The following is a 27,650-nucleotide window of genomic DNA, read 5'->3' as shown; positions in this document are numbered from 1 at the left end:
TGTTGTTATTGTTGTTGTTGTTATTGTTGTTGTTGTTGTTATTTTAGCTCTAACTCCAACCATAGGAGCGAACGGGCTCTTCCTGCAAACAGGACTGTCCAAGGGTTTATTTAATCACACCTTAATCAATTTTGGTAGCATTAATTCATAAACAAGGTCTGGAAATGAACAGTTTTTTTTTTTTTTTAATGAACATTCAAAATTGCAAACTTCCTGTTTTTATGGCGATGTGGGTCCAAGAGGCTTTTGAAGGTGTGTGCATTCTACATGTCTGCCAAATTTCACAATCTTAAGAAGAATTTCTTCTTTTTAAGCTATGTATGTGTGGGCGTGGCCATGACGACTCCTCAAAGATTTTTCTCTGTCACAAAAAGACTGGTTAAAAAAAAAGAAATAGCACACCAAATCTCGCTCAGTATTATTCCTGTATTTTTGCAGAGCTCTCAGGTGTGCTAACTTCCAGTTTCCACATAAAGCGGCCGTGCTGCTATGCACCATAGGATTGTAGTGCTAGACTAGAGAGGGATCACATTGCTCCCTCTCTAGTGGCAGTTTTGGAAAAGCTGATAAACTAGAAAAGCGCTTGGAGAGCGCAGACCTCCGCCATTAGCCCTATCTCCCAATAGTACAGAATCCTTGAAAAAATTCCTGGATCCGCCCCATGTGCCCCCCACCACGGCATTTGCTGATTACTCGGAAATGCAGTGAGGCAAAGCATTGGCTTCACTACTGGTGCCAACAAATGCACCCATGGTCTCACTGGACAACTGGAAGTCATGACAGAGGGTGAATATTCCTCTATTCCTCCCAGCATTGTGAGTATTCTCGCTACAATTCGCTGTCTTTCTCTCTGTTACGCTTCGACTCGTTTCCTCGACCGGGCGTGCGTCTTTCAAACTCTATAAACTCCAAAACTTTGAATACAAACACACCCAAAAATGCTGCTGGGATTGAAGTTACTCATGTCCGCCATCTCCTGGTGTAAAGTGGTAACAGCGCAGACCTCCACCATTAGCCCTATCTCCCAACAGTACAGAATCCTTTAAAAAAATCCCGGATCCAGACAGTGATCCGGATCAGTCCCAAAATCTATTCAGTTCTTCCTGATGCCATTTCTGACATTTCCTGAAAATTTCATCAAAATCTGCCAACAACTTTTTGAGTTATGTTGCTAAAAAACGAACAAACCCACCTGATCACATAACCGCCTTGGCAGAGGTAATTAACCCCAAAAGGTAAACTAGTCCACTGGTGAGATACCATTCCTGTGTGAACTCACAGGCCCCCCCGTGATCTCTTCCTGCTGATCAGGGCTGCACACCGCTCCAGAAACGCTTCCAGTGGACGAGGTCACTCACCACCGGCCGGAGCAAACCCGCAGCGCCTCGGTGCACGGCGTACTCGTCCTATGTGGAAATTGTGCATTAAGCTGTTGGCCTGGTGAGAAATTCTTCGCCCTGCAGCAGGAAGTAGTTTTTGAAGTGCCTATGATCTTTTCACTGCCACAGCTATTGCTAGATACAAGGCCAGTGAAGAAGTTAAGAGTTCCATATGGGTTTCATTGGTGGTGCTCCAGCCCATTCACTCTGAGACTGTAACATTTGGAAAGCATATGTAGAATGCAAAGACCTACAAAAAGGCCTTTTGGATCCATATCGCCAGATCAACAGGAGGTTTGTAATTTTGAATGTTCTGCAAACAAAAATGTATTCTTTCCACAATTATTGGTAGGAACATAAAATTTGGCATGCATATCTAAAATGCTGAGACGTACAAAAAAGCCTCCTGGACCCTAATTGCCAGATCAACAGGAAGTAGAATTTCTGTTTAAAACATGGATGGAGCAGCCATTTCTAGGGTTTCCTCTAACTTCTTGTCTGTTGGATTGGCTTGAAAACTGGTTTTATGGATGACGCCTTTAATGGGTTTATTTTCAGGAACAGTTGGCCTTGATGTCATTACTTCGGTCTGATTTGCATAAAAACCAGCCAAGGATAAAATACAACAATGATTCGTTTAATCATCTCAAACAGAGCAAAGAAAAGGAGCCACAGGGTTGGTGCCATCTTTTTTCACAGTCAGAGCCTTTCAGTGAATAAAACAAGCTCTTCCAGTGGGCCGTGTGGACGTATGAAGCAGGTGCAGACGTTCCAGCCTGTTCACCTGCTGCAGGATAGCCACATCCACTCCATCAGTGTTAAAAAGACTGTTAGTCATGTGGAACCCACAGTATGTTCGAATAAAGCTGTTTGACAAATCAGATCTTTGTGTTCATTCATCGACATCCATTCATTGATATTACTCACTTCACTCAGACCTCTGAAGTCCCGTGGACGCCGTTTTATGACTCACAGCTGAAGCCTCTGGAGTGCTGGACGATGATGAAACTGGTCAACTGAATCACTGGAACAAAACATGAACAGCTGAGTCAGAACATTTCTGATTCTTGGATAAAATGATGGTGAGGAGAGGTGCTAGAAGAAGCCTCGGGACAGAGAGAGTCCTGCATTTCAGGAAATAAATATTCAGATTTGAAGTTTCATCAGCGAGAACTTTTCAGAGCACTGATGTCACCATAATTACGTTGAATTATGTTAAATTCTGTGTTCAATTATGGGTCAGGTTTGCTAAAATGTTCAACAATTCAAGCCTGTAGTCAGGAGGTTATTAGAGTTCAAGACGCAGCCAAAGGTCCACAATTTAAGTTTTTATTCATTTTTTAAGTGTCCCTCTTGGAATAATGAAAGACCTGATCATTCTAAAGTCAAGCACACCTTTCATAAACTAAAGCATTGATAACATCTGAGAATGTACGACAGAAACAAGAAGAACTGCACTGGTGATCCTGATGATGCAGCTTTACTCGGTGCTAGCTCAGAGCAGGCGCCAACTGATGCTGTAGTCCTCACTGCACTGGTTGGTGTCTCTCTCTCTCTCCTCATGTCTCCTGTCTCTCTTCAGCTGTCCTCTCACTCAGAGGCTAACAGCCCAAAAATAATATTTAAGAAAATACAGCTGTTTTAGCGGAAAGATTGATCGACCAGCTGATTAACTTCCTGACCAGCTGACTCTCTGACTAATCCTCTTTTTCATTTACAGGAAGTGCCGGTACTGCGGTGACGTTTAACCGAAATGGCGACGCTCCTGGACGCTACGACCTGTTTCAGTACCAGTGGAACAACGCCACCGGGCCGGGGTACAGAGTGATCGGACAGTGGATGGAGAGCCTGCAGCTCAATGTGAGTCAATGCCCAAAAATATATGACCGCTTTTATTCTGAAAGGTTTCTGCTTTGAGAAATAAACATTTCCTGAAAGTCATTAAAGGGAGATCTGACATCATTAGCAACACACCCAGGATGGTGGTTGGAAGTCTGATAGAGAAAAATCATCTGATTTTTAACCTTTTTAACCTAGAAAACTTTAAACCTAGAAATGTTTGTCCTTGACTTCTGGTTTCTTTTTCCCTGTTGAACCAAAACCTGACCTGAAAAACAGAGGGGCAAACTGACCTGTGACCTCTGAAACCACATGGTCCTACTGCTCTTGGACCTGTTCTTCAGGTGAAACCTGAGTATGTCTACCAAAATTGTTCTTGCACTGCACAGCCCTTATTTTCCTCCCTCCATCATCTCTCTGGCTTTTGGGTTCACCCTGGACGCCAGTCAATCACACTCACCCCTACGGGCAATTTAGACTCACCAGTTAGCCTAACGAGCATGTCTTTGGACTGGAGTAGGAAAAAGAGGTCCCGTTCTGGTACATGAAGAAACAGTGCTCTCCAGTTAGTGGCCGTCAACATGCGCGTCATTGACGTCAGGTCAGGGTATCAGTCTAGATGAGAGATGTGAGAGAAATCCTGACGCTCCAATCCGGTCCAGTGGTGGTTGTGGGACATCTCAGACACTCTACGAGAGCTTTGGTTGTTCTTGAAGCTCTTAGCTGGGCTTGATGACGACTGTCAGCGCTGACACAGCTGTGCCAAAATCTGGCTAAATGCTTTTAATCCGACCAAGTCTTAAATATTTTAATAAGGTTTAATACGTTTCTTGTTTTTTTTTTGTTTTTTTTGCAATTGTGTGTCAAATTTGCCATGTGTGTTGTGGGTCATGAGGTGAGGAAGCCACTAGTAATGAATATGAACAGAGGAATGTTAGTACTTTACAGCTCTAAGTGGACCTGAACACTGCAGTTATCATCACAACGTTTCTACAGACTAGAGTGATCCCTGCACTTTATGAAAGTGTGGTATTTACCCTGGGTGAACTGGTTTACCTGGAGAGGAGCTGAACCATATTACTATGACTTAGACCTGTAGACCTTACTACAGGTCTAGACTGATGAAGGGAGACCAGAGTCCAGAGGCTGGTTGAGCCCCTTTAACATCTAAAAATCCTCATTTAGTGTCAAACATGTTACTGATGTAGTTTGTGTTTGTGAGTTTGTGTTAGAAAAACCTGAAAAAAGTGATTTTTGCATAATACGTCCCCTTTAATGTGAGCCAGTGTAGCTAGCTCCTGTGTGAGTGCCAGTTTCTGTTCCTCCATCTTTTATTTAAACAGCATTTAAAAAGATAAACTGGAACCACATGAAGAGAAACCAGCTCTACTGAGCTGAGCCACATGATCCATGATCCGGATCTCTAAAAAGAGACGGATTTCCCGTTAGAGAGAGAGACTGGATGGACATGAGCTGAGGAAACATGGTAAGATCAGAGTTTAATGAGCTAGACCGGAACTGGACCGGACCAAACTGGACCAGACCAAACTGGACCGCTTTGTGGAAACAGAGCATACAGGAGTGTGGTGACACCCTCGTCCAGGCTTTAGCCGGAGGATTTCTAATTCCTGCCTACTAACGTTTCACTGAGAGCTTTTTATTTTTGCCTGAATATTTCACTACTTTAAGGACACACTTGAATAAAGAGTGTTTTATTTTCACACTTAGCAAACTCATAAAAGCTCCAACAAAGCCTTTAGGTAGATTTCCTCTGCAGAAATCCCTACCTGCCCCCCATCTGGAATCCTGACGCCAGGCATTAAATGTGCCAGAAATCTGCAAATGTGGGCTCTTATCACCAAAAAATCTCTTCATCTTTTATCAGCTGAAATTTGAAACAATACATTAAGTTTAAAAATTCAACTGTGGTCTGGTGTACTGAGAAATCTGACGTGGCTTTTATGTTTGACCATCTTCTGTGCAAAATGTTATTTATTTTTTCCGGTTTCAGTTCCTTTAGCGCAGTGATTTAAAACGGTGTGGCAGGGTTCACGAGTGTACCTAGAGACAAGTCTAGGTGAGTCTGGCTGGACCCCTGAAAACCCAGAGAATGGACCCCCCAGCTCAGTAGCATTGGTGCTAGCATCCTGGCTAACAGTTAGCTCATTTGGCAAGCTATTATTGAGTTGTAGTTGGTGTTGAAATGATCATTATTCATGCTACCAAGTTAACCAGTTTTTCTACCCATTTTGCCACTAACTTTGTTAACTTAATCCATTTTGACAGTTTTTGCCTTCTTTTGCTATTGCTTGGACATTTTTTGCCAATTTTTTCATCACTTTATATCACGTTTTAGCAACTTTAACCCTTTTTTTTGTCACTTTTCAGCCACTTGTAACCTGTTTTGTCACCTTTTTGACACTTTAAACCCATTGTTGCCACCTTCTTGCTAATTTTTACTCACTGCCGTTGTTTGGCCACCCTTTTGCCTAATTTTGCTCATTTTTAATCACCTTTAAACCATTTTAACCACCTTTTTACAACATTTAACAAATGGCCTCTTGTAACCCATTTTTATCACCTTTTTGACACTTTCAACATGTTTTGCCACTATTAACCAATGTTTTGGCCCCTTATGCCAATTGTTAACTATTTTTGACTTTGTCTTGCAACTTTTTATCCAGTGTTGCCATGTTTTATCATCACTTTAACCAATTTTTGCCACCTTTCAGGCACCTTTTGCCCACTTTAGCCACCCCCAGTTGTCTTGGACCCAGAAACCTCTCCTCTCCCCCCCTTATGGACCACCTTGACTGTAAATTATTTAAAAGTCTATTTTGTATTGATATGAATATAGTGTGCCTTGGGCAAAAAAAGTCTGAAACGACTGGTTATGGTTTCTCATGCTTTGATTGGAATTTTGGACTTTTAGGAGTTAAACACGACTTCTAGTCTTTAGAAAGTATTTCTACGTTTATTCAGAGACGTTCCAGCGTGTTTCGTCCTTCCTGTTTGACCGTCGGCCTCTGAAATCCCCCACATAAAGCGAACAACAGCTCATTTATGATGTTTTAAACTGTGACACAGAGGAACTATAAAACTCTACGTGGATGTTGTGAGCAGCTTTTATTAGTCAGATCGCTCCTGTCTGACATCCTGTGTGAAGAGTGGATGGATAAAAACCTTAGCGGTGACAGATTATAGCCCGATAAACGTCTACGAGCCGGGGTGATTCTCTCTGAGCTCGGCCAAAGTCACAAATATTACACAGCTAGAGCAGAGCCAGAACAGTAAATACAACTGAGACTGCTGTAAAAGTCTGAGAAATATCTGTGACAGACTGAGTTCATTATAAATCCTCCAGTGTTTGGGCCACAGCTTCCAGGACAAAATGCCACGTCAGATCTGACCAGAGAGAGGAGGATTTTCAGCTGAAGAGGCTGGAGGAAGGATGAAGTGTTCGTCCACGGTGGCAGACTTCCTGTTCCTAGAGCAGAGATATCCGAATGGAGCGCTGATCGATACTTTGTTGTAGAGCGTCCTGATGAATATGCATGAGCCCCGTCCATTCACACTGACTGTAACGAGCGTCTTCAGCATGTTTGTGAATCAGATCGTCTTCTTTAGAACAACCGGGCCGCTGACCTCTGCAGAGGTTTGGAGAATCTGCATCTAAAGACATTAATAAATCCCTCTGGAACACGGCGCCGGGCGGTTTGGGCTTCTCTCCTCTGTAATGTTTTATCAGAGCCGGTCAGAGACTCGCTGCAGGATTATCAGGCCAATTTACACCAGATTTAACCATCTTCTCAATCTGAGCAGGGATTCCTAATTGGAGGCTTGTTCAGGGCAGATAGTCAGAGGAGATTATCTGATAGTGTGAGAGCTTTACACATTTATTAGTCTGTTTGATCCCACCGCTCTGACGAGATCCACGGACCACACTGCAGGAATGTTTGAGCGGGAGAGAGGAGGGAAGTTCAGCAGGGCCGAGACTTCAGGGTTTAACTGAATACCTGCAGAAGGAGAGGCTGGGACTAACTCAGCTCTGGATCAGACCCACCGCACCTCTCTCCTCTCCCACTGAGCCAGCACCACGTTGTCTAGGTGTACGTCCTGATTCCTGTTGAATGGAGGGGCAGAGTGAGGTGTTAGGGGGGTACATGGCCCTTCACATGGAGGTTTTCCTGAAGCAGACTCCAAACTGACTCTGTGTATCACAGACTGGTCCACCAGCAGGCCCGGGTTAATCAAACGCCTCATCCTCACACCTCTCTGAGCTTCTGCAGGCACAGGACACCAGGAGTCAGCCCAGGAGTAATGTCCATGGTTTATACAGTTTAGTTTGGTCTTAAGGTCGGGTCTGCATACACTTTATTGTCTTTAATGATGCCGCCATGTCAGGGTGTGGACCAATACTCTGGTCCTGTCTTAGACAACAGACTAGTCTTCATATGTTGTTGCCATGACGACTCCTGCCGTCTCTTCTATAGGTCAGGGGTGTCAAACTCAATCACAGCAGGGGCCGGGTTCTGGATTTAGGTCTAACCTGAGGGCCTAACAGGGTCACCCTTTTAACCATAAACTGTCAACCTCATTTCACCAGAAATAAAATATTTAAAAAAACAGCACTGATGATAAATCATTTAGTAATTCAAAAAGTAAAAATGATAAGTTTAAAGGCTCAAATCTGAGATAAAATTCCAATTTATTAGTTAAAAAAAATCAGAACACGATATTAAAAACAGAAAAATGTTTTTAAAGAGCAAAAATATGAGGAGAAAGTTGAAATCATGAGTTTGAAACGTCAAAATATAAGATCAAATCATGAGTTTAGAGTCAAAATATGACTTTAAGTTTTAAATTTTGAGTCTGCTCTCTCACAAATGTTAGAAAAATACTTAACACAACACAATATTCAAAACTAACAAATTGTAAAGCCTTTGCCATATCCCTGGATGCCGAAAAAGCATTTGACAGGGTTGAATGAGGATATTTATTTGATGCATTAGTAAGATTTGGGTTGGGGGATTATTTTATTAAATGGATTAGGACACTGTGCAGCTCTCCAGAGGCTTGTGTGGTAACTAACGGTGTAGTATCATCACCTTTTCCACTGCTTAGGGGGACAAGACAAGGCTGTCCTTTGTCCCCTCTGCTTTTTGCGCTGGCACTTGAGCCTGTAGCTGAGTCTATGAGGCTACGAGAAGATATACATGCTTTAACAATTAACGGCACTATCTATAAAATTGTTTTGTACGCAGATGACATTCTGTTGATTTTAACAAAACCTGAATTGTTAATAACAGCCACCTTGTCTACTATCGAAGAATTTAGTCTCTTTTCAGGCTACAAAATTAATTTCAGTAAATCAGAGGCCATGCCACTCGGTGACTCTGCTCATTTAACTTTACCCCCCAGCTGCCCTTTCAAATTGTCCCCCACAGGTTTTACTTATGTTGGAGTAAGGGTCTCTCCAGACTTAACAGAGCTATGGAAACTTAACTTCTCCCCAATGTTAAACACAGTTAAAAGAGATTTGGCAAGATGGCACGATCTCCCCTTATCCTTAATGGGTCGCACAAGTTTAATAAAAATGAATGTCCTTCCACGCATCCTGTATCCCTTACAAATGTTACCATTATGGATTTCCAGGAAGGTGGCTATTGATATAGAAAGAGCATTTGCTAGATTCGTTTGGTGTGGCAAGAAACCAAGACAGAAAATGACAACATTACAGCTCTCCTCTGATAGAGGAGGCTTGGCCTTGCCCAACATAATTCTTTACAACAGAGCATGCCATGCCCGTTTCTTATGGGAATGGTTACACGCTCACCTCGGGTCGAAGCCCTGCCTAGCATCGTGGTCTGTTTTACCTCTGTCGCTGTGGAGTGTGGTCATGGGGGATAGAAAGAAGATATCTAGGGATATCAAGAATAACCCTGTCATTTATAACACAACCAGAGTGTGGTGGGGAATCCATAGGCATATGGGTCAGGGCGCCTGTGCTTCATTCCTGACCCCTCTCACTCGAAATCCAGATTTTTTGCCAGGACTTCATCCTAGCATCTTTGATCAGTGGCATGATAATGGGATACGACTGTTGGGAGACTTATACCAGAATAATGTACTTATGACTTTTCAACAACTACAGTCAAAGTTTATCATCCCTAAAGATCACTTTATGGTTATCTCCAGGTCCAAAATTTTATCAAATCAAAAAGCTTACCCCATTCAGACACAGCTCTATTCAATGTTATTGAGAAATTTCTTCTGGACAGAAAAGGTATCTCACATTTTATTTCTGCATTCTATTCATTGTTGAACTCTCTCAGCTTAGGCAGTGTAACAAATATTGCACAAAAATGGGAGAAAGATCTTGATACTGAACATGTTGAGGATGATTGGCAGGAAGCTATCAGAGTGTTTAGATCAACCTTTACCTGTAACAGGTTAAGAGAGACGCAGTATAAAATACTCCACCGTTTGCATCTAACTCCTCACATACTGCACAAAATGGATCGTCAGATTTCTCCCTTATGTAACAAACGTCAAAGAGAGGTTGGCACCTATTCTCATGACCTCTGGCAATGCAAACGGATTCAAAGATTCTGGAGTACAACATCTCAGGAGCTTAGCAGCATCTTTAGGGTGAAACTTAAGAGAGAGCCAGGCCTCTACATTCTTGGCCTTCCCTCTAAGAGTGTAACTTTAACATATTTAGAATTTAAACTTTGTGACAAGTTACTATTACTGGCCAGAAAACGTATTCTGATTAACTGGATAAAAGATAAACCCCCAACTGCCACACTGTGGTACAGGGAGATATTTAGGGTTCTCCCTCTCGAAAGAGTCAGTGCAGTACTGAAGGGAAGTGAGAGATACTTCACAGAGGTGTGGTCTCCTTTGTTTGTGTGTTTGCCAGAGGAACTGACTCAGCTGTGTGCTGAGGGGCCAAAGCTCCATAAAAGGGACAAACATATCTACTGCAAACTCATGAGTGTCCTTAATTTATATCTTTTGTTTTACCACTTAAACACTATTTTGTTTATACACCTTGAGTTAATTAAACTTACTCTTAATTGTTAGATGACTGAGTGACCAACAGTTTTCATCTGGTCAGTGTCATTACTGGGTAGGACTAAAAGTGACTGCAAATGGTGGGCAACAAAAGTGGGAAGGTAAGGTGGGCAGCTTTGAGAGTTGTATCTATTTATGACACGGATGGCAGTATTATTATTATTATTATTATTATTATTATTGTTATTATTATTATTATTATTATTATTATTATTATTGTTATTATTATTATTATTATTATTATTATTATTATTATTATTATTATTATTATTATTGTTATTATTATTATTATTATTATTATTGTTATTATTATTATTATTATTATTATTATTATTATTGTTATTATTATTATTATTATTATTATTATTATTGTTATTATTATTATTATTATTATTATTATTATTGTTATTATTATTATTATTATTATTATTATTATTATTATTATTATTATTGTTATTATTATTATTATTTTAAATTTTTATTACTTTTTTCAACCTTATCATTTGACATTGTAATTATTATTTTTTTCTTGATGTAACACAAAAGATGGCAAACTGTATGTATTCTTTGTTGACCCTTTAAAAATTCAATAAAATTCTGTTTAAAAAAAAAAATTGAGTCTGATTGGTCCAAATATGGGATTAAAAAGCCAAAAATTAGGAGTTGAAACTGTCAAAAAATGAGCTATAATTCAAAGTGATGACTTAAAAAGTTAAAAATATGACTTAAATTCAAAATTGGGGGTGTAAAAGGTCAAAATATGATATAAGAAGTAGAAATAATTCATTCAAAATATGAAAATATGAGAGAAAAATTGAAATCATGAATTTAAACGTCAAAATATGGGATTAAAAAGCAAAAGTAAGGAGTTGAAAAGGTCAAAATATGACTTAAAATTTAAAATTGTGAATCTAAAAGATAAAAATGTGACATAAAGTCCAAATTATGAGTTGAAAAGGTCAAAGCATGACATGAAGAGTCAAAATCATAAATTTGAGTCATAATCTTCAGATGCAAAATTGGAAATAGGAAATAAAACACAAATTATTTTTTCCCCACATTCTTGAATTTTTATGAAATCTTTCTTACTCTTTACTTTTTCAGATTTTTATAGCTTAACACGGATATTTTGAATAATCAAGCTGAAGTTTTCATTTTTATACTGGAGTAAACCTGCAGACCTCAGACTGGTGGGCCAGTTAGAATACAAATATGATCTGATCTTGCAGACCAGATATAATCATTCCATGGGCCGGATTTGGCCCCCGGGCCTTGAGTTTGACACCCGTGTCTATAGGTCATCAGGTAAGCGGGTCAGGGGTCGGTGTATTTTACTTTTTGAACCAACAGGCTGTTTGCCGTTGTTTAAACATTTATCAGGAAGCAGAGCACACAGAGACGGCCTTTGGCTCCTCCAGGCAGTTAGATATAAAACTGAGAATTAAAACAAGGTTTTATTTTCCATTTCCTATTTTATGTTTTTCACAAAGAAAATGAGTTGTTTCGGGCAGATCTCCCCAGTCGTGAGCTCTATATAGATGCCACAGATGCAGACCCGGCCTGTGTTCTCTGATCCACCACCTGTTGAGGAGACTCGACAGCGATGAACATGCTGAAGGCCGGGGAAGCACCGGGTGAATGTGGGATCCAGGCTGAGATGCTCAGGGTGTGGTTCCATGCTCTCTTCTGCTCCGTATGGAGAACAGGCGTCATCCCTGCTGACTGGAAGAGGGGCGCTGTTGTTCCAGCTGGGAGGGAAAGGGTGCACTGGTACTGCTGAGCAGGATCTGGGATCCTCTGCTCCAACACCAGAGGCCTAAAGAGTCAGCCTTTACAGCTAAGAGGTCTACGGTAGACCGTATCCTGGCACTTCAGGTCTTTAGCAAAGACCATCACTGAGGATTGGTGCAGCCTATGGAAACTTCCAGAAGGTGTTCGACTTGTTGAGTAGAGATACCCTCTAGAGGAGCTCTGCAGGGTCATACTGGGTAACCAGAACCTGGGAGCTGAACCAGACATCTGAGATGGGACATGGTCCTGGAGCAGGCCGGGAGGATGGCCATCAGGAGGCCAGAGCAGTCCAGGACCAAGGCTGACATGGAGAAGTCTGAACCGGCATAAACCTCCAAACCTGACCTGACTGGAGGACCAGAGGCGGTGAGCTTCAAAGTTTGGGGTCCTAAAATCAGAAATCTCTCTCCCTGGTGCTCGAGTGGCTCACATGAGAACATCTAGAGTAGTCTACATCCAAGAAGATCCAACCAGATGAAGCTGTTCTGGCCATCCTCCAGCTGAGAGCCAATCAAATGATCCTTTTTACTGGAGCGATAAGAATCACTGAATCATCATCATTTCATTCTTAACGTTCATATTTACAACGATGCTTCAGGCCAGAGGCTGGCTGACTGTTTTCAGTAAGACCGGATCTTTACTGTCAGACTTTAGATATACCTGCTCTTTAATTTAATAACATTAAAATCATTTTTATTTTTAGTCCAGAGATATTTAGAGACATTACAGCTCTACTTGCTGATGAGTCGTCAGTACTCGGGCCTAGTTCAGTCACATCTCCCAGGTAGTCCTAGGTCCTGCCCCCCTCTTTAAGTGGACTTGGTGCCTGAATACCAATCCTTACTATAACTCAGTCAATGGACCGGTCTATGGGGGTCTAGTATGCTCAGATCCAGGCCCTGGTCTCTGATGTGAAAGTTTTACTCTGTGCTCATAGAGCTCATAGCAACAGTTAGAATAAACTCTTCTTCATGGGTTTCTTCAACAGGAAATGCAAAGGGAGCAGAAAAATCCACCTCAAACTCCTCTTTGGTCGTCTGTGTTCCTGGAACCTCTGAGGTTGGAGGAGCTCAGAGCTCAGAGAAAGGAGATCTCTGCTGTCAGAGAAGATTTGTCATTTTATCATCTCTGGAGGGATCTCTGTAAATGTTCGCCTCCGTTCCCCCTTCTGCTGAATTCCAGTGTTTCATTACAGTGCTGAGCAGCTCCTGAAGTACTACAGTAGCTACCTGAGATCCAGAGAGATGATGAATTATTAATCACAGTTGTCCTTCAGAAACAGACGATGCTTCGTGGAAAGTTTAGTCTGAATCACAGAGCAGACAAAAGGCTTCCTCCTGAGGATTACAGTCCTTCAGCATCGTTCTACATCAGCCCGGTAGAGGACAGTCTGACAGATTTAAATGTGTGTGAAACTGTTAAATATGATGCTGCTGATACAACATTACTGAATCCTGAATAAAAAGAGCTTTCAGTCTGAAAACATCCCAATAAAAGAGCATCATAACAGTTAAGAACAGTTACACCCTGCTAGACTGCATTAGCAGGATTTATATCCAGTTCTAATAGAGAAACATGGAGCAGAAGAAGGCCCGTCTAATCCTGTTTTAGTAAACGTGCCTTAAATGTCTCTTATTTGAGTTAACAGATGAACTGGACTACAGGGTCAGGGGTCCTCAGATCCTGGCCTGGGTCCCTGATGAGACCAGGCTTAAAGAGTCAGTGCCCCACTGGTCTTTGAGAAGAGCCGTAGCACAAAGAATAAACAGCATTAATCATGCATTCACGATGCATAATGCATATGGAATAAAAATCCACTAATATCTGATTTATTTTAACGCCATGAAGGGCCGTTTGTCTGCGTTACAAGTTGGTAGTTATTATTCTAAAGCAGTGGCGTGCACAGACTCTTTCAAGGGCAGCGGGGAAAAGACAAAAAGGGCACATACAGCGCGTTCTCGCCACTGAAGAGGGCACTAAGTTTGGTTTTTGAGGGCACTTTAGACATGTTTATATGTTCTACAAATGGCACATTATATAGCCTTAAAACAGACTGACTAGACAGACTACTCAAGTCAGTTTGTAGTTAGGATCAGCGTCCACAAGAGCTGTGGAGATTCAACGTTGGACTGTGAAGAACACAGAAATAAATCAATAAATCCCTAGGGGGTCTGGGGGTCTTCCCCCAGAACATTTTCAGTGAAGTAGATGCCATTTCCTGTATTCTAGTGCATTTTAACACCATATTAGCACCAGATAATCCAAACTGGTTCTGTGAGATATAGTTCTGGATCAGTATAGATCAGGAAAGGGCACGACATAAAAGTCATTGCAACAGTAATGTTTCAAGGTCCTAATGGTCTGCTGGAGTTTAGTGTGTTTTATTCACCCAAGGGGGCAGTTTAATGGGTTTTGCCAACCAAGAGGGCACTTTAGCGACTGTTTTGGCTGCAAAGAGGGGACTTTAACATGCATTTTGGCTCTTGAGAGCACTCTAGCGCGTTTTGGCCCTCAAGGGCACTTTAGCACACGTTTTTCAACATTTGGGCCATGAGGGGGGCGTCGCTCCCCCTGCTGTTCTAAATGTGCACATTAAATAAAACTTCCATTTACAGCACTGATCAGTAACTTTTCCACCCTTATACAGTCACTTCAGTGTTGATCTAACGGTCCAATAACCGGACAGGAAGAATGGTGACCGCCACGTCCACAAAGCGCCACAGTCACCTGCTTTCAGCACTGTGTAGCTTTGGCAGATGGCTGCAGCTCTCTCTAAAGAAGGTTGTATGTCTTACCAGCACTAGTCCACACACCAGCCAAAACAACATAAAACGATTCATTATGATTTAAAAAAGAGTAAAATAAATGTACACATGTCCCTGAGATCAAGGCCAAAATAATGAAACCCTGAGTAAAGTTTTATCCTGCTGAATATTACAGCCTGTAAGGCATGTTGAACAACCAGGACTCAAACCCAGACAGAGCACAGGATGGCCGTAGGGTCCTGAGAGACATGAGTGTGTTTTAACGAAGAATCAGACCAATCACAGCGTCAGCTCTCGTTCCTTTTAAAGAGAGGTTTTTACATTTTTGAAGCTGGATAGTACGACCCCAGTTAAAAAGCTTTGTGTTTTTCATGCAGAGCCGTAGCTGAACTTTGTATTGTCTGCAGTCGCCTTCAGAGCTCGTCTCCCAAACTCCGTCTGATTGGACGACTACATCCAGAGTGTGACCACAGAGCCATCAGGCTTTCAGGGTCACAGAGAGGTGACGCTCCCCTGATTCTTCTGTGTCTTTCTAACCATTTTAGTTTGTAATCCTCTACAGCTGAGCGCAGACTCAGGCCTGGACAGGAAGGAAGATACCATCACCATGTTTCTGTAACGCTCAGTTATCAGAGCTGGTCTGACTGACACTGGACTGTGGAGCAGTGGAAGTGAATCAAGCTTCTCTGTTTACAGTCAGATGGTGAGTCTGGGTCTGGAGGATGCTGGGAGAACGTTACCTGTCTGACTGTGAAGTTTGGTGGAGGAGGGATAATGGTCTGGGGCTGGTTTTCAGGGTCTGGTCTAGACCCCTTATCTCCAGTGAAATCATAATTTAAGCTTTCTCTCTTTTATATTTGCCTTTTAAAAACATGATTTTGACTTTAAATGCCTTCTGAGCTAATAAGTTTGAGTTTTTATCTCAGATTTTGAGCCTTTAAACTTACCACTTTCACTGTTTTAGATCTCAAAATCATTTACCATCAGTGTTAAAGTTTTTTTTCTCCCATAATTCATTGCTGGTAAAAATGAGGTTGACAGTTTGTGGTTAAATGTGGACCTTGTTCGGCCCTCATTTTGGACCCAAAGTCAGAATTCGGCCCCTGCTGTGGTTAAGTCTGACATCTCTGGAATGATTATCCCAAATAACCCCACCTCTGACCCCGGCTCCAGCAGGCAGGCACCAGATAAAAACATCAGAATGGCCCTTTAAGCATTGATTTAGCGCAGTGAGCTCTTTGGTGATTATTTGTGGCTCTTTTATGTCTGAATTTTAAACATTATTCCATCAGAAAACCTTACAAAAGGAAACTTTTTTGCCTTTTTCACAGTTTTTTGCCACTTTTCATCCATTTAAGCTATGTTTTGCCATTAAATATCTTTTTTTTTCCCTACTTTGTTGCCACTTTTATCCCATTTTTTCCCTTTTTCACCATTTTTTCTCTCCCTTTTCAGCCATTTTTGGTAACTTTTGTCATTAAATACCACTTTCTCCCTCATTTTTGCCCATTTTAGCCACTTCTTTTTGGCAATTTTATTCAATTTTTGCCCTTTTTCCCCATTTCTTTTTCCACTAATACCACTTGTTTCCTATTTTTTTCCCCATTTTTGCCACTCTTGACTGCTTTTTGCCGATTGTAGTCGCTTTTCATTCACTGTTTTGCCACACTTTTGCCACTTTTGGACCATTTTTGCCACCTGTAACTCATTTTTTGTCACTACTCACCCATTTTTGCTACTTTCTGACCCTTTTTCCACATTTTCCTCCCCATTTTAGCCCATTTTGTTGCTTTTTGACTATTTTTGCCTCTTTTTAATTTATTGCTAATACTACTTCAAGCTTTTTTTGCCACTATCCACCAATTGGATTGTGGTTTTTGCAAAGGTATTTTTACCTATTTGGCTCTTTGGTTGAGTAGCACTGATTCAGAGCATCAGTAAAAGCACTGTACCAGTACCATGATGGCTGCAGCTTCCTGTCTAAACGGTACTAATTATGCTCTATGTTGGACCCGTGTGCGGAGCAGCAGAGCTCCGTGGGTATTAAACCGTCCTGCAGGGATTTTTGTGTCACACAGATTTGCAGAGTCATCATGAGAAGCTGCTGTTCTCTAAATGAGTCTGGTAATCCCGTATCATGAATATGAACAATTTAATCCTACTGCATGAATTCCACAGAGGCCTAGATTATATTGTTGCACAGCTTTGAAAACATAATCCAACATGTTCCTCGTTTGGATTTTCATATTTGATTTGTTCTGCTGGGCTTCGGTTCAACTCCTCACACCAGCGAATGAAGACGTCGCTTCATTATCACTGGGAGAAGACAACACAGAGAGCTGCGGCGCATTTTTAATCAATAATTTAACACGGCACAGAGAGATTTCTCTGCCCTGGGCTCTGCCTGCCAGGCTCTACAGGCTGGGTTCTTATTAGTGGATGTTTATGTTTGTTAACATAGGAAAGTATTGCTAAAAACAAACAAACATGACAACAATAGCTGAATCTATGTCTATTATATCCAGAAATGTTACTCTGCCTGATTCTCTTTATCATATATTTAATGAAAACCAGTCCCAGCTGGTCCAACAGACATGTCTGTCTCTGTGCAGGGACAAAAACACATCATAAAGATGTGGAGGTTTGTGGATTTAGTTTTTCAGTTTGTCTTTCAAACATTTCACCTGGCAGCCAAGGTCAGTCTCCGTAGCATCTCTATACCCAGGCCTTTTGTCCCTGGAGTTACGCCTGGAGACCACTGGTGGTTTTCAGGCCCTTGGGACATCCACACCCCGACCAGGGGCTCACTGCAACAGTACTACCTGTCCAGACTAGGCTCTGCTTACTCACCACTTCACACCCTTACTCTGCTCTAAAGGTGTGGACTTTGTTAAATTTTCAACAGATTATTTTCCAATTTCCCATCAGATGGTGCTTTCAGGTGAGCTTACTTGTGACATCACTGCTGCCTCAACTTTTATGCTCAAACATGCCTCAAAGTTCTGCACAGAAATACAGATGAGCATTAGCACATGCAGGACACAGAGGTCAAGCTATGATCAGCTGATGTTCAGCTGATTCCAATAATCGTGTCTCAGCTCCCCCAGCCAATCAGATCTCTCTAAACATTGATCCATTAAAATATGGCATACTTCTCACTAACCAATGCCTGAATTACAACTATAGCTCCACACTGCTGCTGCTGGCAAAGTTTCAACCCCTCTACCCCAGCCTCCTCCTTTATAGACTAAAGCTTCCCCTCCTCCACCCCAGCCTCCTCCTTTATAGACTAAAGCTTCCCCTCCTCCACCCCAGCCTCCTCCTTTAAAGACTAAAGCTTCCCCCCCTCCACCCCAGCCTCCTCCTTTATAGACTAAAGCTTCCCCCCCTCCACCCCAGCCTCCTCCTTTATAGACTAAAGCTTCCCCCCCTCCACCCCAGCCTCCTCCTTTATAGACTAAAGCTTCCCCTCCTCCACCCCAGCCTCCTCCTTTATAGACTAAAGCTTCACCTCCTCCACCCCAGCCTCCTCCTTTATAGACTAAAGCTTCACCTCCTCCACCCCAGCCTCCTCCTTTATAGACTAAAGCTTCACCTCCTCCACCCCAGCCTCCTCCTTTATAGACTAAGACTTTACCTCCTCCACCCCAGCCTCCTCCTTTATAGACTAAAGCTTCACCTCCTCCACCCCAGCCTCCTCCTTTATAGCACAAAGCTTCACCTCCTCCACCCCAGCCTCCTCCTTTATAGCACAAAGCTTCACCTCCTCCACCCCAGCCTCCTCCTTTATAGATTAAAGCTCCACCTCCTCCACACTAGCCTCCTCCTTTATCGACTAAAGCTTCACCTCCTCCACCCCAGCCTCCTCCTTTATAGACTAAGACTTTACCTCCTCCACCCCAGCCTCCTCCTTTATAGACTAAAGCTTCACCTCCTCCACCCCAGCCTCCTCCTTTATAGCACAAAGCTTCACCTCCTCCACCCCAGCCTCCTCCTTTATTGACTAAAGCTCCACCTCCTCAACACTAGCCTCCTCCTTTATAGACTAAAGCTTCACCTCCTCCACCCCAGCCTTCTCCTTTATAGACTAAAGCTTCCCCTCCTCCACCCCAGCCTCCTCCTTTAAAGACTAAAGCTTCCCCCCCTCCACCCCAGCCTCCTCCTTTATAGACTAAAGCTTCCCCCCCTCCACCCCAGCCTCCTCCTTTATAGACTAAAGCTTCCCCTCCTCCACCCCAGCCTCCTCCTTTATAGATTAAAGCTCCACCTCCTCCACACTAGCCTCCTCCTTTATAGACTAAAGCTTCACCTCCTCCACCCCAGCCTCCTCCTTTATAGACTAAGACTTTACCTCCTCCACCCCAGCCTCCTCCTTTATAGACTAAAGCTTCACCTCCTCCACCCCAGCCTCCTCCTTTATAGCACAAAGCTTCACCTCCTCCACCCCAGCCTCCTCCTTTATAGCACAAAGCTTCACCTCCTCCACCCCAGCCTCCTCCTTTATAGATTAAAGCTCCACCTCCTCCACACTAGCCTCCTCCTTTATAGACTAAAGCTTCACCTCCTCCACCCCAGCCTCCTCCTTTATAGACTAAGACTTTACCTCCTCCACCCCAGCCTCCTCCTTTATAGACTAAAGCTTCACCTCCTCCACCCCAGCCTCCTCCTTTATAGCACAAAGCTTCACCTCCTCCACCCCAGCCTCCTCCTTTATTGACTAAAGCTCCACCTCCTCAACACTAGCCTCCTCCTTTATAGACTAAAGCTTCACCTCCTCCACCCCAGCCTCCTCCTTTATAGACTAAAGCTTCACCTCCTCCACCCCAGCCTCCTCCTTTATAGACTAAAGCTTCACCTCCTCCACCCCAGCCTCCTCCTTTATAGCACAAAGCTTGTTGCACCCTCATATTCAGATTCATGCTACTATGGATTAACTGCTTCTGAACTAATTTAATTTCATGCACTGTCTTCATTTTTTCATTGTGCAGGTCTTTAGTGAACTTTCAGCTGTGTTTGAATGTGCCTCATTTAAACCTCTGGTGTCAGCAGGGCCAGACAACCGTACATCCAGCCATCTAGAGCTGCTCCTGCTCTGAGGGCAGAGGAATGAAACTACTATAACAGCCATTTTTTATTTTATGCAGCTGAACCCTAGAGTAGGAGAGACGACATATTCCTTTATAAAAACAACACTATGGTTCTTTAAAGCCTAGCTCCTCCACAAACCCCTCTCCTGTCTTTTCATCCCACAGTCCATCCTGAGCCGTGCTCTGCAGCATAATAAATCAGATCTCCTCCAGTTCTGGTCTCCATGTTTTTGGTTTCTGTCAGTAAAGCGCTGCAGCGTGCTTCTGCATTCAGGTCCATGTCTCTGCTTCTTCACAACACTAAATTATTCACCTCCATCGCCTCTGGTGAGCCAGATGTGGCAGAGCTGTTGCTATTAGGCCCTCCCATTATCGCCTCTTTCCCTCCATCCATAGAACTCCTCGGTGTGTTTTCTGCTCGCTCCGGGTCTGTGTGCCTTCAGATTACAAAGGGGAGCCCTTACTGGGAGTCTGTGTCGGAGCGTGACATTGGAGTTAACATGATTGAGCTGAGGAACATGCTGGCTGATTTTCTGAGGCAGGGAGAGAATCATCAGAATAGTCACTAGATTAATGACCTTTGCATGAACCTCCTGCTGTTAATAAAGGCAGAGAAGAAGAAAACACCACACCCTGGGGGGAGTCGGCTCTGTTATGAGAGGATCAATCATCCTAATTTGACATTACTGATCAGTCCGACACGTGTCAGCTAATTTACCGATGAAGGATGAGGATATGTGAGGAAACAAAGGCCCAACTTTTAATGAACGCACTCTAACTTGTTGGCTAAATAGTCGACAGGGTCTTATTTCCCAGTCTGCCATTTCCTCCCTCTTCTCGGAGCCTTTAGCGCCCTGCTGTCACAGGGCTTTGCTGAGGCTTAATGGGTCAATCAGGCTGTGTTTCGCTCTGATGGCGCTCTGTCAGGGTTTTTATGTGGCTGTATAATCTGCAGCAGGACGACTCTTTCACTCAGCTGCAAGAACGACTCTCTGTTAACTCTGCAGCTCCTCCACACAGATTCCTCCACATGTTTGGGGTTTTTCCAGGAGGTTTAGGGGATGGTCCTGGACTAAAGGAAAGTCTCTGGACTCTATGGTACGCCTGGCATGAAGACATTATAAAACTGACATGCTTTCCTTTAAGCACCCATGGGTGTAAAACCAGGAGTGGTCTAAAGCCAGCAGGCTCCTGTGGACCAGAAACCACATAAACCTGGTCTAAGGTCTAAAGTCTGTGGCACAGGTTGGGATCTAGAGGACAGAGGTGATAATTACTCCTCTGAGGAGTTCATCAACCCCAAAAATGACAACCAAAATTTTTTTAAAAAGTTGGTACGCTGTGTTGAATGTCAACAAAAACAGAAGTCAATGATTGTCTAATCTCATAAATGTACAGTGCTTAACAAATGTATAAACCCACCTGTCATAAAAACCAGAAAACATACATATTTTAGAAATCTTTCAAAAACTTGTTTAAAACTAAAAATGTTATTGTTCTTCATTTGGCAAATAACAAACTGAAACAACTAAATAATCCTTTTTCACACATAATAAACAAAAACCTTCACAGACTTGCTTTAGATCAAACTTTTGTGCCATCAATCTTTGAATCTACTAAATCCCAAATTTGTTGAATAGGATTCAAATCCAGACTTTGACTTGGCCAGTCCATCAGTTCCAGTACTCCAGATTCTTTTTTCTTGGTCCAATAGTCTCTGCACAGCTCTGAAGTCTGCTTGGGGTCATTGTCTTGTTGGTATATGAACCCACGACCAATCAGATTCAGTCCAGAAGGGATTCCATGATGCACTAAGATGCTGTGGTAGACGTTCTTGTTCATGACACCGTCCATTTTCATTCATTTGTCCACGCTGTATCTACAAATGGAACCCCGTACCATAATGGAGTCTCCACCGTGTTTCACTGTGGGTGCATCTGGCATCAAAACCTTCTCCAGCTTTTCTGCAGACATAAACACGACCATGCTGACCCAAGAGTTCAAACTTGGACTGGTCCATCCAGAGTTCCTTCTTCCAGTCATCAACAGTCCGGTGTTTGTGCTCCCTGGATAATCTGAGGTGTTTCTGGATGTTTGCAGGCCTCAATAATGGCTTCTTAGCAGCTGTTCTTCCCTCTAAGCCTTGTTCCCTCAGTCGTCTGCTTATGGTCATTCTGGAGACTTTCTCAGACTCTGATCTAGAAGATTCATCTCTGCCTGAAGATCAGCAGTGCTCTTCCTTCTGTCTTTAGTACTTCAAACCTTAAAGTGTCTGACATCTGCTTCAGTTAACTTTGGTTTCTTGCCTCTTCCTTGGTGGATTTTCTAAGTACCAGTCTGGGCCACACTGTGAGAACACTTTATGTCTCAGAGACCATCCAGCATCATGAAGTGCTTTAATGTGGACTCTTTCATTTTCAGTCAGCTCTCCACGTTTTACCATTTTGAACAGGAATGAGGAATTTCAAACTGAATTCACCCAAATTTGAGCCGGCTCACTGGGCTTCTCTGAGAAGTCAGAAATGAATCAAGCACAACATTCAACCACTAAAACTCATTTTTCTCTTCAGGAATGACAGTAAATAACTATAATCTGACACATTAATCAGAAATATTAATGTGCTTTACTATTTTTTCAGTTTTTTTGTAAATCAGTCAATTATAAATTTCATGGATAACAATAATAATTCTATTTTAGCATTAAAAATATCATTTGGGTTAAAGAGCTTCTACATGTTGGTGTATTAACCATTGCAGAAACATAAAAATGATTTTGGTAATTACCAATGCTGTTAATTTAGGGCAGCTGTGGCAGAAACCTGACTGTGGTTAGGGTTAGGGTGCTCTAATACATTTGTTAAGCTCTGTATATTTGATTTACAAAAGAACAGAAACAACAGATCAGATGTTAAAGTGAGACATTTTAACATTTCAGGAAAATAGCTCATTTAGAATTTTCATCAGTACCACTTACTTTTCCAGCCTTTTCTTGCCCTGTCCCGACTTTTTTGAGATGTGTTTCTCCCATGAAATTTAAGGTGAGTTAATATTTTCCATGAAATGTTAAAATGTCTCACTTTAACATCTGATTTGTTGTCTATATAAGTGGGTTTTGGGTTTCTGCTTGATGACACTGATGATAAATACGTATTTTACCGCTTAAACACCGGCGCCACCAGGGCGAGAATCCAGAGAGTGCTTACAGACAATGGCGTGCCTTCTCTGCCTCATGATCTCCACGTTTTTATAAAAACTTGGTGGATGACACAGAGAAACGCTGATCTCTGAGCTGCTCCAGTCAACCGTGTCTCCATATCATCGCGGCGATGGAAACACATGCTCGACACTCTTCAAAAATACATGAAGCAGCTGGGCGATCTGACAGGATGATTACAGCATCGCTCAAAGAGGAGCGCTGAGGATCAGCGGGGAGGAAAGAACACAGCGTATATACACACACATATACACATGAGCACTTAAAGCAGAGCATGCATGTAGAGCATGCATACACGCTTCCTGTGTGGCTCATCTGACCTCCATGCAGAGCTCAGAAACATCCAGAATGTGCTCAGAATTGCATTTTTTAAACTGATGTTTCTGCAGAAATCTGCCTTGATTTTCTGTTATCAGACATCTGAAGTATCAGAAACCATTTCAAGCTGAGAGAATGTCTCCAGAGTAAATGTTCCTGACAATTAAAGGTGATTCTGACCCAGCAGCGAGGAGGCTGAGATAGCGTCTCTTTTCTCCTGCAGTGTTATCAGTAATGACTCAGAAATCTCCCGGCTTGACTCAGAAATCTGCGGCTGCTCGTCTTTCATGTCTGAGAGCTGCAGAGAGATTCTGACGGCTGCTGAGCCTCATTAGGAGTAATGAAATTTGACCTTGATCTCTGCCGGAGCCCTCGCTCACAGCCCCGCTCGCTGCGTGATGAGTCAGATCGGAGAGATGGCCCTCACATACCGGGGGCCGGGGCCGGTCTGAGAGGGTTAATGAAGCCGGTGTGAGAGCAAGACGCTGCAGGTCAATCAATCCACACCGTCTCCTTCCCTTATTATCACCTGTCAGAGGAAATCCACATGAAAACGGTGAAGTTCAGATAAAGTCAGGTTTTTTTCTCACCAAAGACTGAGAGGGAAATCATCAAACACAGGCTTTGTGTTTCTGAGTGACCCTGGAGAACTTTTATCTTTGGTTTCTGATTTAAAACGTCAATCTAAGAATGCTTCTGACTCTGCAGCTTCAAATCCTCAAATCCAGACAGAAACCAAACCCTACTGAGCATGTGCAGAACTCATAGTTTTTATTCATGCTGCAGCATCTGCAGAGTTTCCAGTCCAACCGCTGCAGCCTTTGACCTGGACGTCTGTTCTGATCTGCAGCCTGATTTTTAGTGCTGTTGAATGTCTTTTAGAGATAAACCTCCTGTAGTCGTGGTGCAGAGGTTGGATCAAGTCACTTTATTATACACACGTGTGTCTGAGGCTTGATATGACATCCATCAACCGTTTATTAGATGCATTAACACTAGAACTGCCGGTGGGGAAAATTTACCCAAGGATGTTCTTTAATTGTGTCTTACTTCAGTGGTTCTCAACCTTGGGGTCGGGACCCCCTTTAGGGACGCAAGACACTAAGAGGGGGTCTCCAGATTCCCTAAAAAACTAAGAATATTTTTTAAATTCCACTGTTGCCACTTTACACAAATTTTAACCCATTTTTATCATGTTTTCCCACCAATTTAAACACATTTTTGCCGGTTAAAACATATTTTTTCCCATTTTAAACCCTTTCCACCATTTTTTCTGCCTTTTGTTGCCACTTTTAAACCAATTCTTGCAACTTAAGCCTAATGCCTCCTCTGTTTACCTATTATTGCCACCTTTAACCCCATTTTACCAGTTTTCATGCCCAATTTTTCCCATTTTAACCACATTTTACATTCTAATATGCCCATTTTTTCCAGTTTAACCAATTTCCACCAATTTCTGCCTTTTATCTTTCTCAGTTAACACTTTTAAAACAACTTTTTTATCCCATTTCACCAAATTTCCACCCATTTTTGTCCATCAGAACCACTTTCTAACTCCCTTTTACCACTATTTATGTCAATTTTGACTTTTTTTAGTTTTTTTTATGCAGTTTTAATCTTATTTTTACCACTTCTAACCAATTTCTGCTACTTTTAAAATCCATTTTCACCTCTTTTTCCACCTTTTTTTGCCATTATTAACCCATTTTAATTTTTTTATTCACAAACAGCATTTACATGTTTTAGAAAGCTATGTACGAATGATTAAAAAGATATGTGTTTCTTTGATAAGACTGTGTTTTTCAGGTTAAATATAAAGTATAGCTATCACAGCTTAACTTTTCAGTGGACCATGGTTTTGCTGACCTCCATGGTCCCCCAGTTTGGCTGGGCCCCTGAAAGCTCTCCCATTTATCCCCCTTATGGTCGGCCTTGTCTCCATATGACTGTTCTTGAATGTTCATGGCTGTTCAGCCACCTTCAGGTCCAGTGGGGGTCCCTGGTCTGTAGCATCTTTATTTTGGGGGTCCCGGGTTGAAAAGGTTGAGAACCCCTGTCTTACTTGATATGTTTACAGTTTTGAAGACTGTCAGTATTTGAATTTTCCTAAAAGCTTGTTAAATACCTGGTGTCATCAAAATAAATCTTTGTCTAAACCCAAATTTTATTCATGGACCTTTATATCTAGAACCACCATGCAGGTCAAATTTACCCCAGAAGAAAGCCTTGATTTTCCCGCTGTTTTATTTCACACCAGCAGTAAATAGATGCTGCAATAGAAACACCTTCTCTCTACTGCAGCGACGCCTAACCAGTAGTCATAGATCAACCTTTAACAAAGATGCTACAGGGAAAAAGACATTTACCATTGATAAATGTCTAAAGGTAATCTCAGTGCTTTTAATGAAGAAGAGTCCGGTGATGAGGAAGTTTCAGGATTAGTAATCAGTCCAAACATGATTTTCTAGGTGATGGATCATCTTCCAACAGTGATCTAGTTCTCTCTCTGTGCTTAATAAGCTGTTCAGTGTCAGTGGTTAACTAACTGTCCTCCATCAGTGCTAATTATGAAAATCAAGTCACTTTAATGATGGGTAGATCTGACCTGTTGGCTGTTTCAGGTATGTGGAGATCCACGGCGGTTCTAGTGTTAACCTGGATTTATGAGTTGATTCCTTAAACCCTATTCGCACAGGATTAGTCTTACCTGGGCACATCTTTGTAATAATCGTCTCAGTGTTTTTAATCCCGTGTGAATCAACCATGTCTGTTATTGGTACTTTACAGGCTTGGCTTTGTCCGTGTGAATGCACCACACCAAACACTAACATCAGGGAATAATTCACACATGGTCAGAGGTCACCAGGTCATGTGAATAGTGAAAGAGGCTTTGGCAATGCTCCGTGTAACACTCCTAACTAGCACCTATGCTAACGTAGCTCTGGTGTAAAGGTAAATCGATTCATGCAGTCCGATCTGTCATATTAAGCCCAGTTATCTGACTCCTGATGATCTTTACACCACTGCCTCCATGTTTTCTGTTTCTGCTGAGTGAGAACATCAGAAAGTTGAAAACCTTTACAGCGCTGTGATAAAAGTCATCCCCCCTAACCCTGATAACGATGTTCAAACCCTCTGTGTTTGTGATAACTGTCAGTGAGTCTTTCTCCTCACTGTGGAGGAATGTTGTCCCATTCTTCTCTGCAGAATAGTTTTCATTCAGCCTCATTGGAGGGTTTTCCAGCGTGAACGGCCTGGTCGTCACAGCATCTCAGCCAGATCTAAGTCCAGACTTTGACTAGACCAGTCCAGAACCTTCATCTAGTCTTTAGTCCATCCAGAGGTGGACTTTCTGGTGTGTTTGGGATCATGGTCCTGCTCCATAACCCAAGGGGTCTTGATCTTGAGGTCATGAACTGATGGTTGGACATTCTCCTTCAGGATTTTCTGCTAGAGAGCAGAATTCATGGTTCTAGTGGTCCAGGTCCTGGTCCAGACCATCACAGTGCCACCACCGTGTCTGACTGTTGGTCTGATGTTCTCCTGTGTTAGTTTGACTCCAGATGAACGGGACGCACACCTTCCAGAAAGTTCCTCTTCTGTCTGGTCAGTCCTCAGAATATTTCCCAGAAGTCTCGGGGATCATCAGGATGTTTTTAGTCAAATGTGAGACGAGCCTTTGTGTTCAGGTTGGTCAGCAGTGGTTTTGGTCTTGGAACTCTCCCATGATGCCATTGTGCCCAGTCTCTTTCTGAATGTTGAGTGATGACCTCTGACCTTAACTGAGTCAGTGAGGCCTGCAGGTCTTTAGATGTGGTTCTGGGTTCTTCTGGGACCTCCTGGATGAGTCGTCCATGTTCTCTTGGAGTCTCTGTAACCCTTTCAGACTGATAGATGTCAGTGACTTTGATTCTCATCTGAGTGGATCATTGCACAGACGGAGTATGAGGAGCCTGAGGGTTGGACTGATTCCAGGCTTATCGTGAAAGCTAAGATGTCTGAGGAGTCCTCAGTAGTTGTTAGTGTGGTTCTATCACTGCTCAAAGCCTTCCCATGTTTAAAAATGTTCAGTAGTGCTGACTCAGCCTGCCTGACTCTCTCTCTTAAACGATCAGACCAGAGGGTTTGATTTTCAGATTTGCTCGCCTTCAGCCTGTTAACAATCCATGCATTCTTC

The 27,650-nt window shown here is 42.5% G+C and overlaps 1 protein-coding gene across 1 annotated transcript in view; it reads left to right on the top strand.

Moving 5' to 3' along the window:
* LOC121506940 (metabotropic glutamate receptor 7) overlaps positions 1–27,650 on the top strand; it is a 449,909-nt gene that overhangs the window by 319,651 nt on the left and 102,608 nt on the right. The window contains exon 7 of the mRNA XM_041783000.1: positions 3,100–3,239. Within this exon, the coding sequence (XP_041638934.1) occupies positions 3,100–3,239 (140 nt within the window). The remainder of the gene's footprint in view (positions 1–3,099; positions 3,240–27,650) is intronic.

This window comes from Cheilinus undulatus, linkage group 3 (assembly GCF_018320785.1).
Source record: "Cheilinus undulatus linkage group 3, ASM1832078v1, whole genome shotgun sequence".
Classification (NCBI taxonomy): Eukaryota; Metazoa; Chordata; class Actinopteri; order Labriformes; family Labridae; genus Cheilinus; species Cheilinus undulatus.
Note: the sequence above shows the minus strand (reverse complement) of the source record. Positions and strands in the feature narration are given on the sequence as shown.